Source organism: Ischnura elegans, chromosome 9 (genome assembly GCF_921293095.1).
Source record: "Ischnura elegans chromosome 9, ioIscEleg1.1, whole genome shotgun sequence".
In the NCBI taxonomy this organism is placed as follows: Eukaryota; Metazoa; Arthropoda; class Insecta; order Odonata; family Coenagrionidae; genus Ischnura; species Ischnura elegans.
The window spans coordinates 41,470,012-41,483,578 of record NC_060254.1 but is presented as its reverse complement, the minus strand read 5'-3'; the positions used below and the strand labels follow the sequence as shown (position 1 = coordinate 41,483,578).

The 13,567-nt window shown below is 40.8% G+C and overlaps 1 protein-coding gene across 3 annotated transcripts in view; it reads left to right on the top strand.

Annotated features, from left to right (window-relative positions):
- Positions 1-13,567, top strand: part of LOC124165576 (tensin-2) — a 297,177-nt gene that overhangs the window by 269,796 nt on the left and 13,814 nt on the right. For all 3 annotated transcript variants that reach the window (XM_046543032.1, XM_046543031.1, XM_046543034.1), the window contains one exon: positions 12,290-12,677. In XM_046543032.1, coding sequence (XP_046398988.1) covers positions 12,290-12,677 — 388 coding nt within the window. The remainder of the gene's footprint in view (positions 1-12,289; positions 12,678-13,567) is intronic.

Here is a 13,567-nt window from a genome sequence, read left to right as displayed (position 1 = left end):
GAACAGCACATAATATAACAACGATTGGGAAATAAGAAAAAATATTTTAAATAAAAACACAAGAGAAATATATTCAAAGATCGTGGGAAGACTTGAATTGTCCAGACTTGGAGGGAGAGGTGACGCCCACAGAAGAGTGCAAATAAGGAGATGGGAAACACTTAAGAAGTCTTTACCCGTGGCGATGTTTATTTTGTAGTACCGTCCAGTAGAGGACTTAGAGATTCCAATGCTCCTACACGAAAGATCATTACACTCAGCTGACAGTAAGCCGTTAGTACACCATGATTCTCCCGAAGATTGTAATAGAGCACTCGCGTATTTTTTTCTTTCTTCATCGTTTCAAAACAGATTTTTAAAACTCTTGCGCTCACTAAGGTCGATAGGAATAGAAATAGTAAAAATACGTAAATAATAGGTTTGGCTGATGGGATAAGAGTTGGGAGCTGTATTAAACCAAGATCACCATTGTTATCGTATCGTGGCGATGACGTAGTAATTTCTCCGACCTTGGATGGAATAAGATATTCTGCGCCTATCTATCCGTGATTGTTTTCAAAGTGCCGTGACTATCGCGGTGCATCGCCATATTTTTTTTCACATGTTCCCGATCGGAATTCCATGGAGATGATAAAGAAGATATTGATCGTCCATCTCTTCCTCCATTTTGTTCGTTCCTCTTCCATACCATTTTTAGCCCCATTTTGCTCTTGTCCTGTGGTCTAATGTTCAAGTTTCTATAATATATTCAAATTTAGGTCAACAACTCAAACTTTGGTGCTAAGCTCCTTTTTATTTTTTGACAATTTCTTTTTCGATCGTATAATAACATAATATTTCGAAACTTGGGTAAGTATTACATTGGATTTTTAGTTGAGTACCTAACTTATAGTTCATCATCTTTGATTGTTTCCACCGGGCACTCAGGTTATTATCAGATTGACAATGGTTTACCCTATCATCCTAATGGCTTCTTTAGATCAAGGAACACTCCAAACCCGAAAGATGGGAAATCAAAGAGTTATAACTTTTTTTACGATGGATTTTACTCATTTGTCCTCATTTATTAAATTAACAAGGATTTAAATAGAACAAATAGTTTTTAAATGATTAAGGATTATTTAACAGAAGAACTAGTTTAAAAGCTGCACAAAGACTTAACGGGGCGAGAGCTTCATTACTTTTTGCGGATCCCTGTTGGTATGCAACACCTCTCAACGATAATGCATAGATTAGTGGTATTTTATATATTCATCAATTATTTTTAAACACTATTTATCATACTGATTAAATACAAACATTAACTGGAGAGCCGCCTTACAGATCTTTTGAATGTTTTTTCCAGAAATTACGGGGGAAGTCCGCCGCCTCTCTAAATATGCTAATGGCTGTCTACAACCTAACCCACGATTGTCATAATGATGGTGACGTTGCCATTTCTCCGACCATGGATTGCTTCTTTGGTATCCCTGATTGTTTTCGAAGTGACTGTCGTTTTCGCGATTGTCGCGGTGCAACGCGATTTGTTTTCACGTGTTACCGATCGGAGTTCACTGATGCGGAAAAATAGAATGGTGATCGCCCCTCCCTTTCCTCGTCTTGTTTATTTTTCTGCTATAGCCTTTTTTGCCCCGTCTAGCTTTTGCTCTATGAACTAAAGTATCTGCACAAGTACCTATAACTTAGTCCATATAAGGTCAACAATGTATTACCATGGAATGCAACTTTTTTGTCATCTTTAAAGTATATTTAATACCTTGACAATGAAAACATGATTCGAAACTTGGAGATTTATTTTTATTTATTTTTTTGGAAGGTACAAATTTGTTGACTTTTCTCAAGCTATCAGTGCTGTAAAATAGATCATAATCGTAAATATGAATATGTTAGCTAATGAATTAAGAGCTCTATCAAAACTATCTCACCCTTGTATTCACAGTTGGATGATGAAGTAAATGTTACCATGTATTTAGCTATTTTTGTTTTTGTTGAAAATATCATTACTAATAACATGATGATATTATAATTGGAATCTTGGGAAGGTATAAATTAAAAAAACCTCTTGCTTATAGTAGGATATCGTCAATTTGTTAGTTATCAAAGATGTAAAATTGAATAAATACCTATATGTGAAGAGTTGAATGATTGGAGATATGTGTCGACAGCTGTATCAAACCAAGCTCACGATTATTATAGTATCAAGATGGTGATGACGATGGCATCATTTCCTCTGACCTTGAAACAGATTAGATATCCTGCACCTTTGGCACCCCTGATTGTTTTCGAAGTGACGTGACTATCGCGGTGCATCGCTATTTTTTTTTTATTCCAACGCGTTCTCGATAGGAATTCCGCGGAGCGGAAAAAGAGGATACTGCTGATCGCCCATCTCTTCTTGTTTGTTTTTCCTGCCATGCCCTTTTTTGCCCCATCTAGGCTCACGGCCCCGTTCTTCCCCCCATCCCAAGAAGTCGTTCCTTCCCGCCCACAGAGCGACCCGCGCACCGTGCACTCCGCGCCCTATTATAGTTGCTGCCTCGCCCACCAGTCGCCCTCGTCGCATCGCCTCCTTTCCTTGTTTGGCACTGCCCGGCGGAGAGAGAGAGAGAAGACTGCCTCCCCGCGAGTGGAGAGGAGAGACGGCGGACGAGTACGTCATCCGCCATTACGCCAATCGCTAACCCGCCCCCGTGGAAACTCCTTCCTCTGTTTGGCACAAAACGCTTCCCCTCACACCCCTTTAAAACAGGCGCTCGAAGGACTCCACCATGCCGATAGGTACCTTCTTCTCTCGTCTCCTCGAGAGGTTCTTGAAGTTTTTCTTGCCCACGTCCCGGAGACGACGAGGAAGAAAAACCATCCCCCAAGGCCCGTCGGATGGATAGTTAAAACCAGAAAGTTTTCACAATTAAAAGCTCACATTTAAAAATTTAATTTTATAAAATTGTCAGTTTGTAATTGTTAGAGAGTATTTTGTTTCATTTAATGTTTTTTTTTAACTTCTCACTTTAAAATAGATAATTGATGATATTAAAATATATGAAGTAGTTAAGTTGATTTGGTCAAGTCTTTTCGGGAATCATACCGGTTGAGATCGTTGCCATGCCGATAGGTTCCTCATCTCTCGTTTCCTTGGGGCTCTTGATGTTTTTCTTGCCCACGTTTTAGACGACGAGGAAGAAAAAGCATCCCTTTGAGCCTTAGGATGGAAAGTTAGAACCAGAAAGCTGAAAAAGTTAATTATTTTATAAATGTTTGGAAAGGAAATTGCTTAGCTTTTCTACAAAACACACACTTTATTGCCGACTAGTTTCGGTTACACTGTACCATTATCAAGACTAGTCTACTAGTCCACTAGTCTTGATAATGGTACAGTGTAACCGAAACTAGTCGGCAATAAAGTGTGTGTTTTGTAGAAAAGCTAAGCAATTTCCTTTCCAAACATTAAATATGGAATTCTACAAAGTGAAGGCCTCAACAATTGAATTCATAATTATTTTATATTATAACTTTGTTAGTTCTTATATTTTTGCTGCATTAATTAATTGGAAACTTCGAAACATTTCGAAATCAATCAGGAATACCAAAAGTGCAGGATATCTAATCAGTTTCAAGGTCGGAGAAATGACGTCGTCATCATTACCATCTTGATACAATAACAATCGTGAGCTTGGTTTGATGCAGATGTTAACGCATCTCCTACCACCAAACCTTCCACTTATAAGTATTTACTCTATTCTACATTCCTGATGACTTACGCATTGAAGAGAATATAATACCAGCCAGATTTTTTTTAATTATGCCTCCCCAAGTTTCCAGTTGTCGATGCCTCTTCTCGTCTCCTCGAGGTTCCTTTTGTTTTTCTTGCCCGCGTCTCGTAGACGACGGCCCATCCATGGGGCATAGGTTGCAAAAAGTAAACAGGAAAGCTGTGGCTGAAAAAAATTTTAAAATTTTAAATTTAAAGCAGTTAAGCTAATTTAATTATGTCTTCCCGGGATTTACACCGGTTGAAATCATTTTCCGTCCATTAAAAGTAACATTGCTGTTGAGGTTGAAAATATTAACTTTTACATATACTTTCACTATTGATTAGTGCCTTGGAGTGTGGGTCTTTGTAAATATTATTATTTTTGCAATGAATATGATTTTTTTATAAAAATGCTCCACCCACACCCCCCTAACAGGCGCTTGGAAGGCCTCCGCCATGCCGATACGTCAATTTGAGCTTAAACAATAATAAACTGGCAGACAAGGATTGTGCCCCGCTGCTACTGAGTCCAACAAAATTAGTTAATTTCCACGAAAAATTATAATCAACACGCCCAAGTTTAATAACATATCTCATTTGCTGAAAGGGACAGTAATTTCCTGACTATTCTGAATAAATACACTAACGTGAGAATTTATGAAGCCCTCGCTTACACGCAAGCGAAGTAGATCCTCGATGTGTTAGGGGACTAGAGAAATAAACTGGCCCCTTTAGCCTGAATGTATGATATCACACTCCATTGGCTTAGTCTGGGGTAGGCTCTACCCTCACATATCCAAACAACCTTAGTGTTGTATTAAAGAGTAAGATTGTTACAGTTCTTGTCAGACATGTCCTCAAATTATTACGCGAGTCTATAAAATCTGTCTCCCCGGAGATAGTTGTAAAAGATTCCTAAAAATATTGGACTGATTTACAATAAGAAGGAATGAATTCTTCTTAGGTTTTCAACCGGGTTGGTGTCGGCATATTGTCGGCCGACGTTTGGTTGGGAGTCTTCACCAACATCTTCAGGGCTGATCATTGACATTTCACTCGCAGTGCTAACCGAGCCAATTGCGTGCGAGTTTTATTTACCTTACCAGTATTCACCTCGTTGGATGCTCACTTGCTTTGGTCACTCGACGAATTTACCATGCCCGCAAGAAATCCGAGAGGTCGAGACAGCTTAATGTTGTTTTAATTCAAATGACAGCTAATTTCAAACAAATTTTGTCCGGTACAGAGTGGAATAAAACACTGGAAATTTCAAATAATTGCGGGAAAAAATGGAAAACTCTACCATGACACGCTCATCGCTGAACATCTCCAGACCCTCGAGGGACTCTTCAGAGCCGATTCTTCTTCTTCTCGAGGCTCTGATGTTTTTCTTGCCATCGTCCGCGAGACGATACACGCAGATGCGTGTTTTTTTTGTGGTATGACAGAAGCGTAGCGAGCGCAGCCCTCCGGACTATCGTTACGTGAACGGTGCCTTTCCGAGACCTAGGCTTGCGGTTCGAGGATGATGAATCTGCGGTTAATCATCTTCGCAGAGCGTTAACTAATACGGATAGTCCTCCGTCATTGGCTCTCACGTTGCCTTACCGGAATCCTGATATAACTGATGGAATAATAATTCTGCCCGGAAATTAATATCACATATAATGGAATTTTAACATTTAAAGAGGAAAAACGAATCAGGGTTTACTTCCTTTCGAATATAGAGACTTCTTCCAGGCTTATTCTGGTGAAAATATAAGTACTGGTGAAAAATTACCAGTAAGGTTTAATTTACCAATACATCCATTCGCCAACTCATTCACCATTGTTTGCGGTTAAAGTGTGTTTAGTTGTTTTCTTGGCGTAGTATGAGTATCAGGAGGACGCCCGTATGCCTCAACCTCTGTGGCTTACTAGATGAAATCCATTTTTGGGGCGGCTAAATATATAATTATTCAACATGAATACCAGTAAATGAAGATACGCACTCGGTATAGAATTTCATGTATTCTTTACACCGTATCATACAGAGTTACCATCAAATAATAGAGCGGTTTCAGTAATTCTTTGGTAGATAGTAGGGTGTGCAAAATTTGTACGTGATCTGCTCAATTATTTTCAAAATTTTTAATTATTTTAAGTTCCCATCCCGAAAATCGTAGCCAGAGATCTCGAAAACCATAATTTACTGCAGTTTACATAGGTTACGTGACGTATTTTCAATACTTCTGGATCACAGTGCGCCGTTCGGTCTGAGTTTGCAGTTGTGGTTTTGAGAATTGTTTATTCTGCGTGGCTGACGAATCTTGACCTTGATGTCGAACTTGGTGACTCAGCGAACTCCCTTTTTACGGGCATGCTTTTAACACTGCTCCCATTATGTCGGCGGGACGGTTCCTTTTTTTAACGCAATACTAATTTCATTCCGTTTTCTTCCGCGTCCATTAAGCCTAAAAGAGTACTTGATGATTTCTTCCCCATTTCGATTGAGCCCCATGATACCCGGGAGCTGTATTTCCTGAAATGTTAGGGTCGTATATTTTTAGAAACTTATTTTATTTCGACCTTCGCGCCGTCGGTATGGTTGGGACACTTTCCATCTCCTTCGCCCAAGAAAAACACCAGTATGACTGTCGAAACAAATACGGTTGGAAACTTGTCTCAAGATTTTTTTCTCTTGATGAAGAAAAATTTCATCGGCGCAGCTGACGAGCATAGAGTGACAAGCCATGCCCTAACCTAACCAGATAGGTGTTTCCTCCTAGCATGGTAAGGAATTTCTTCAATTCTCAATTCTATTTCTGTGGGTTTGTTTTTTTAGTTCGAGGGAATGGGACTGTCAGCCAGCATCGCAGTGATGGGTGAATTCGATGCTCGACCAGTGCTAGAACAGTATATTATTAGCTTAAAATGGAATACGAGTAACTTCCAATTAGAAAGAAATTATTCTCTCGATTTAAATCGCTTATCGAGAGCCTATATTTCCCTCGCCTATACATTAATCAAGTCATTAACCCTATTGACTTAATCATATACATGAATATTTCCTGCAGCTAGTTATATTTAACCTTCTTCGCATCGTATTATGCAGTATTTTTATCCACTTCGGATAAAGAGGTTATATGGATACTGATGGTAAATGACATTTGTATTTGTGCATTGAATAAACATGTTTTTATTGGTGAAACAGTACTTTTGATACCTAACGCTTGAATTCGTAGCAAGAGTCATGGTTGAATATCGTGCAGCATTTTTTTCAAATTTCTTATTTCCGTGTAAATCTGCGTCAGAATTTGAATATATTCTCGTCTGCCTCTCTTTCTTACAATTAAAGTTGGAAAAATAGCATGCAAAAAATGCAAAGCTGTTGTATTTTTTTAAACTTTCCCTACGATGTGCACTGCGTTTAAACTAGTGAGGAATTCTGTTCCCCTCATTATTGCGTCAAAAATTGACTTCTCACACTCTAAATCTGGGACCGATATCGCGAGAGGCTTCTCCAGCCCGACTACCTTGGTTGGTGGGATGTTAGGAGAGTATTTTAGGCTTTCAAACGAGCCAAACAGCTTTGAGGTTTGCCAACGAATGGCCAAACCATGAGCGTCAGCTGATCTGAGGAAATACCGTGGAAATGGAATTGAGCTTTAAGCACAGCGTCTGAGTGAGTGGCCTTAATTTTGCCTGCCCGGAGAAAGCGCCGGGGTAGTTCCTAGCTCCACGCAGAGCGACTCTTAATGAACTTCTAGTCAGTCGATTTGACTCAATCTTCTATTGGTCTTTTAATCTGGATTGGTTTTTAACAACGTGAAAGCAGCTAGTAGCAAATTTGCTGTCCTCGAAATACCTTCATACTAACACCCCATTTTTTTTTCGTATCCGATCCTAGAGCTGAATTAGTAACAAATATTTTGAAATTCGCTGGGCCCAGCGGCCTGAAACAGCCGCTATAGGTTCTTTTATACAGCGCTGCAGCGCTTCGTACTTCAGATCTTGCTTTATTTGCATCGTATTTCAGGTGGCTGGAGCGCTATTGCTAATGCTAGGGTGTGTTTTAAACTGTGCATAATTTTATTGTTTGAAATCCCACGATAAAATAAAATGATGCAATTCACCGTATGGTTTCACAGATATTTAATTTAAACCAATATTCGAATGGATAGTAATATAAGTTTTATATTATTCTGTTCTAAACCAATTTTGCGCTTGGATCGTCTTCTGTGAAGTAATAAATGAAATACGGTATTTAAAGTTCTCAAGGCAATTAAAGACATTTTCCCATTACGATGATTGAAAAAATATTTTAATATCATTTTGCTAATGTGGAGTAGCTGTAGTAATCAAATATTGTTTCATGGAATAAAGGTATGTATCATTTAATTCTTCGGTGACTTCAATTGGTGACAGAGATTAGTGCGTTCAATCTTATAACTATCTATCCTTATATGGGTACTTTATGGACGTAGTTTAGCATGAGTTTTCGCCTGTGCACCCATACTACATGGCGGCACTGTGATATTTTTATCTATGCACTCAAGTCTTTCCAAAATCAGCTCTTCGGACCGGAAGCTTTGATATTGGGATGGGAGTGGGAGGTAATTTTTTCAGTAGGAAAGAAGCAGATGGACTGTTTTTTTAATACCGCAAGAAATCTACGGCTTAGTGTTCCATTCACGAAGTATTTTTCTCGATTGATCTTCTATAATCCGGTCTATCAATCTATGATCTCAATTGATAGACGGGATTATAAATTAATCAGATATTTTTAGGACATGTTCTTTTATTGTGGTCGATCTGTGATCCATCACATTGCCTGCTAAATTAAAGGAAGCTATGAGTTCTTTTAATTTTGAGAAAACGTTAAGTTCAGAATCTGTTGTTTTTAAGATGACTTTTTATTCGGCTGATCAGAAACCGTGCGCTAAAAGCTCTCATAAGCTAGTCTAGAATTTCTCTGCCGGTTTACTCCATTCGAGTAATCTTCATCGATAATCCTTTTAAATACATTACTAGTCCTTTGTTCATCTTTTTTTTACCGGCCTTTACTATCCTCGAGTCTTTCCTTTGTGGTATCGTTATTCATGTATTAATTTTGACGAAGTGCCTTGTGAAAATATTAACACGTAAAAACCACCATTCAAACGCCAATTATATGTCAGTTTTTGTATACTTATGTATGTCTGTTATAGTATACTTGCTCAAACGTTTACTCTATCGCTAAGTAAACCTTTGAGCAAGTATAACGATTTCTGGAATGTGGATACTGGGTCTTGCACCGGAAACCATACTTCGGCATTGCAAACATGCCCATGACTCACGCTCTTTCGGCCTTTCCTCAGAAGATAAGCGGAATCTATGGGGTGGGAATCTTTATAGTCATTTGCGAAAGTCACTTACTATTCAAGAAGGATTTCAATTCTAAATTAAATCTTCTCTACATTCCAACTAAGTCCTTATCCTGGAAAAATTTTATTGCTCGAGAGAGTGTGGGAACCATTTCCGAACTCACGTTGAGGTCGTTGTAGTCTTTCCGATGCTTTTCCCGTCGCGTCACGATAAGGTTGCCTTTTTATGTCCTTCTCAAGGTTTATCGTGTGCCTAGGACAAGGCAGAAATGACTTTTACTTTTTAAGTAGGCCATTCCCCTTTCCCCTATGACGGCGACCCGCTAAGCGCGGTGGAAAATTCGGAATGGTTACTTCCCAGCGGTTTCTCATACCATGGTGGTCATCGCGTTTCAAGGTTAATGCAATGATATTTCAAGCTCACATTTTCATTTCAAGCTCTCCGCTTGATTAAGATATGTTTTCATGCGGCGCTCAATTCTATCGAAAATAATGGTTTCAGTTCGGAATTTACCCCACGGTGCTATGCTATATAATGCGTGATTACTCCTAAGAAACGGGTCAATACTCTTCGCAGTTTTTTTAAGTTTGACAGTTTTTCCTGCATAGTATTCAAATCGCTTGTCTTAATTCCTTTCCACTCGCTGTGATGGACATGGCGAGCAGTTTTTGTACCATCTGCGTCCGTGGTGGACCTTATAATTTCTGGTGAGACCTCGCTGCTCTCTCTCTCTCTCTCGGTTCTTTCCTTGAGCTTTTTTTGTTCTTTTGCGTCGCGTATTTATTGAATGCATTAGATACCAGGTTCATTCTTGAAAGAAAAGTGCATTTCCTCGCTCGGTGATCCGTCAGTTTTTTCTTCCACGTCACCTCCTTTCAGTGTCTTGCTTTACCGCTTTTACTGGATCGGCTGGGTCGTTGACCACGTGTTGTCGCTGCGACAAGACGCTCGCTCCGTCGCCACGTTGAGCGATAGTATCATCAGTCACACGGCAGCAAAATGCACTGGAGTGCAAACTCAGGCAGCCAGATGGTCTTCAAGTACGTGCTCAAGCAGCGCTTTTAACTTTTGCACCCGTAGAGCATGTACTTAAAATTGGAGCGTAGACTTCAGTTTAGTATTTACCCTTTTTTGCCCCGATAAACTAATCTACGAATATAAACATCGAAATTTGTGATTGCATAAAATGGAATTTTCGATGTTTATAGTCAATGTTATGCTTAGGGATTCAAATAATGTAACTAGTTTACACATAATGAATGCACCCGCTTCGCCGATAACGGCAAATTTATCTTCCATATCCGCAAATCAGTACAGAAAACAAATTTCAGTAAATAATATTTATATTTTCATGTATTTTTCTTAAAAGAGGAGTTTTTTTGGACGTTTTCAATCATTCGTCGCAGGATTGTAATGGAGAAAATAGTAAAATTTATTTATAAATAAGACATTCATAAGTGAAAGTAGTTTTTGACGTTATCACCCAGCCAACGTAAGATTTAGACGCCTAGGAAACTTCAGTGTTAGAAATTTGATGCGATCGACTATTGAAATACTTCAAGAGCCAAACGATGTTCAGCTGCGGTGATAGAAAGTGAGACGCTATTTATCCCACCGGGATGTGACGATCGTTCATGGGTATTTAAAATCATATTTAATACTTCTCATCCGTGTGAACACTCTCCATGAGAATACACAAACTTTCGCGAAAGCGTTCGTTAATCGTTCGCAAATGTAAATACGCCATTGATCGCTCATGAATATTTAAAAATCATTAATGAAGGAAAGATTTTGCAATGTCCACATTGAAACGGGTGGTTCTCAATTAAGTCTAAGTGGACGTAGCAAAAGCTTTTCTTCACAAGTCCTCGTATTACGGTCCACAATACCTCGCCTGACTAAATCTACTTAAAATTCATATTTAATCCTTCTCATCCGCGTGAACACTCGAGGAAAGTAAATTAGACTTTCGCGAAAGCGTTTGTTAATCGTTCGCAAACGTGGATACACCATTGATCTTTGCGGAGAAGTGTTTCGCGAGAGAGCTTTCAAAACTGGACCCCGGAGCGCCTGAACAACACTACTCTCGGATCTCCACGTCCACTTTCTCCCAGGTTAGGGCGTTCGTCTTCTGTGGAAAAGGGAGGTAGGGGGTCTAGCCACGAGGGGGAGTGGGAAGCCACGGAAGTAAAGGAATCTTCATTCCGAATCTTTTCTTCGTACCGGCGTGCCGCACAATCTCGAGTACGCCATGTGGGCGTGCGGTCGGTGGCCCTACGAAGACAGCGGCTGCATTCCGCGTGCGGCGTGACGTCACGCCGATCCGAATATTCATCCTCCCTCCTAGATACGCCCACCCAGATCCACCCACCTTTTTTTCGCGCCCTCGCCATCTTTCTTAGCCCGTAAAAAGCTCTCGCCGAGGGTTGCTAAGGCCCCACGCGAATCTTGCCGCGCCCTATAACGCCCCCGCTCTGCCCGAGGCTTGCTTGTTGTTTACGTGTGACGAGTGGGTGCAAAGACACATGTTATCGCCGAGGTTATATCGTGGGAAATGCACATTTTAAAAAAACTGAACTCGTGCGTGGTGCTATGATGTTTCTGAACGCTGCTTCCGGCACGTGTTCGAGCAAGTTATAGCGCAAGTTTTCATGCACGTTTTTGTGCCAGTTTTCGCGAACAGGCGAAAGTTTTGCGAATTTTTCAGTGAAGTATGGTCTTTGGCGTTCATGAACATGATGTGTGTCATTTATAGTCTTTTATTTTGCTAATTAATGTGCAAAGGACCATGCTGTGTTTTAGTGCATCTTCCAGCGCAGTGACGTCTTTCGCGTACGTGAGCGTGTTCTAAGTCTCAATCTTTAGTGCAGTGCCGAGCAGTGACGTATGTGAACATGTGTTATTCTCCACCTCCCTTATTTTGCTCATTTCTCTGGAGTGGGCTGTGTACACTGTGTCGCAATTTTTCGCGCAAGTTTTCATGCAAGGTTCATCGTTATTTTTGATGAACGACGTGTCCTCTTTAAGTTTCAATTCGTGCGTCATTGCATCTTCCAGCTCAGTGAAGTCCTTCGCATGCGTGAACTTGTCATAATTCTCCACTCTTTCGCTAATCTCTGTGCAGCACGTTTCGTGCAGTCTTCCAGCGCAGTGAGCATGTCCTAACTCTCCACCGTCACCTCCGTTTAACAGGCCGCACGCCCCGTCCGGTCCGCGAGGAAGAGGAGGTGAACCACCTGACGGGACCCCTCGACGGCTCCCTCTACGCCACCATCTCCAAGAGCCCAACGTCGCCGGCCAACGCCGCGGCCTTCGAGGACAGCTCGCGGAGGGCCCGCGAACGGGCGGCCCCCCGTCAGGGGGCCAACCGGAGGAGCCGCAGCATGGACCCCGTGTTCGGTGGAGGGGAGACGTCGGCCGTGGAGGTGGCTCCCCCTTCCTACGCCCGCTCTGTGGGAAGTCCAGAGCTGAGCGTGGCCGAGGAACACGCCCGCCTCGACGAGCTGCTGGGCGACATGCTGCAGACGGTGCAGAACATTCCGGACTTGGATGATGCCAAAGTGCCCTCCCTCAAAGATGGGTAAGTCACCGCTGTCAGCCTTGATGAAAAGCGCTCGCTGAAGTTCGTATAGTAGAGAGTCGAGCGTTGATTATCCGAAACAATTAGTGCAGAGGGGTGCTCGGATAATTGATTTTTCAATCGAATATCATTGGAAACACTATTGAGGGATTGAGGGTAGGGGAATGAGTAATACAAAAAAAAACTTTTTTTAGAAACTTACAATGCGTTTTAATAACACACGAAAGTACAAAATATTGTGCGTATATAACTTATAAAGTACCTATAGGAGATTGCACTTACATTACATACAATTTTGGCTTCGTGAATTAGCTTACGTTCGACGTTCGGTTAACCGACGTTTCCGATTACCGCCTTTAGGATAATCGACGCTCTACTGTAGTCGTGTCAATAAACTTTTTTCGGGTTTCCAACCAGGTTAGGGTCTGCACGGGCTCGTAAATAGGGTGAAAGTTAGGGGGCGCGTGCCCCGGGCGGCAGATTTTGGGGGGCGGTAAAATTTGAAAAGGTGTCTTGGTTAGATCACTATTATTTACACCACTTCTTCCTAGCAATAGAAGTGGTAGAAGTAATAGTTAACCAAGCAAGATACCTTAAAATAAAAAATCTGACAGTTAAAAAGAGTTAGAAAATTTGAAAAGTTAATTTAAAAAGTTATTTAATTTTTCTAATTAAATTATTGAAAAATAATTATTGCTTAGCAATAATATTAATAAGACTTCTTAATGGCAAAAATACAGTGCGTAATTTAAACTACCGCATATTTAAAAAATAGCTTACGAATGTATTATATTTTATTGGTAGGGGTGGGGGAGCGAGAAAGCGAGGGCGAGTCGGGGGCAAACTCATCTTTGCCCTCCCACACAACACTCTTAGTTACGACCCTGGGT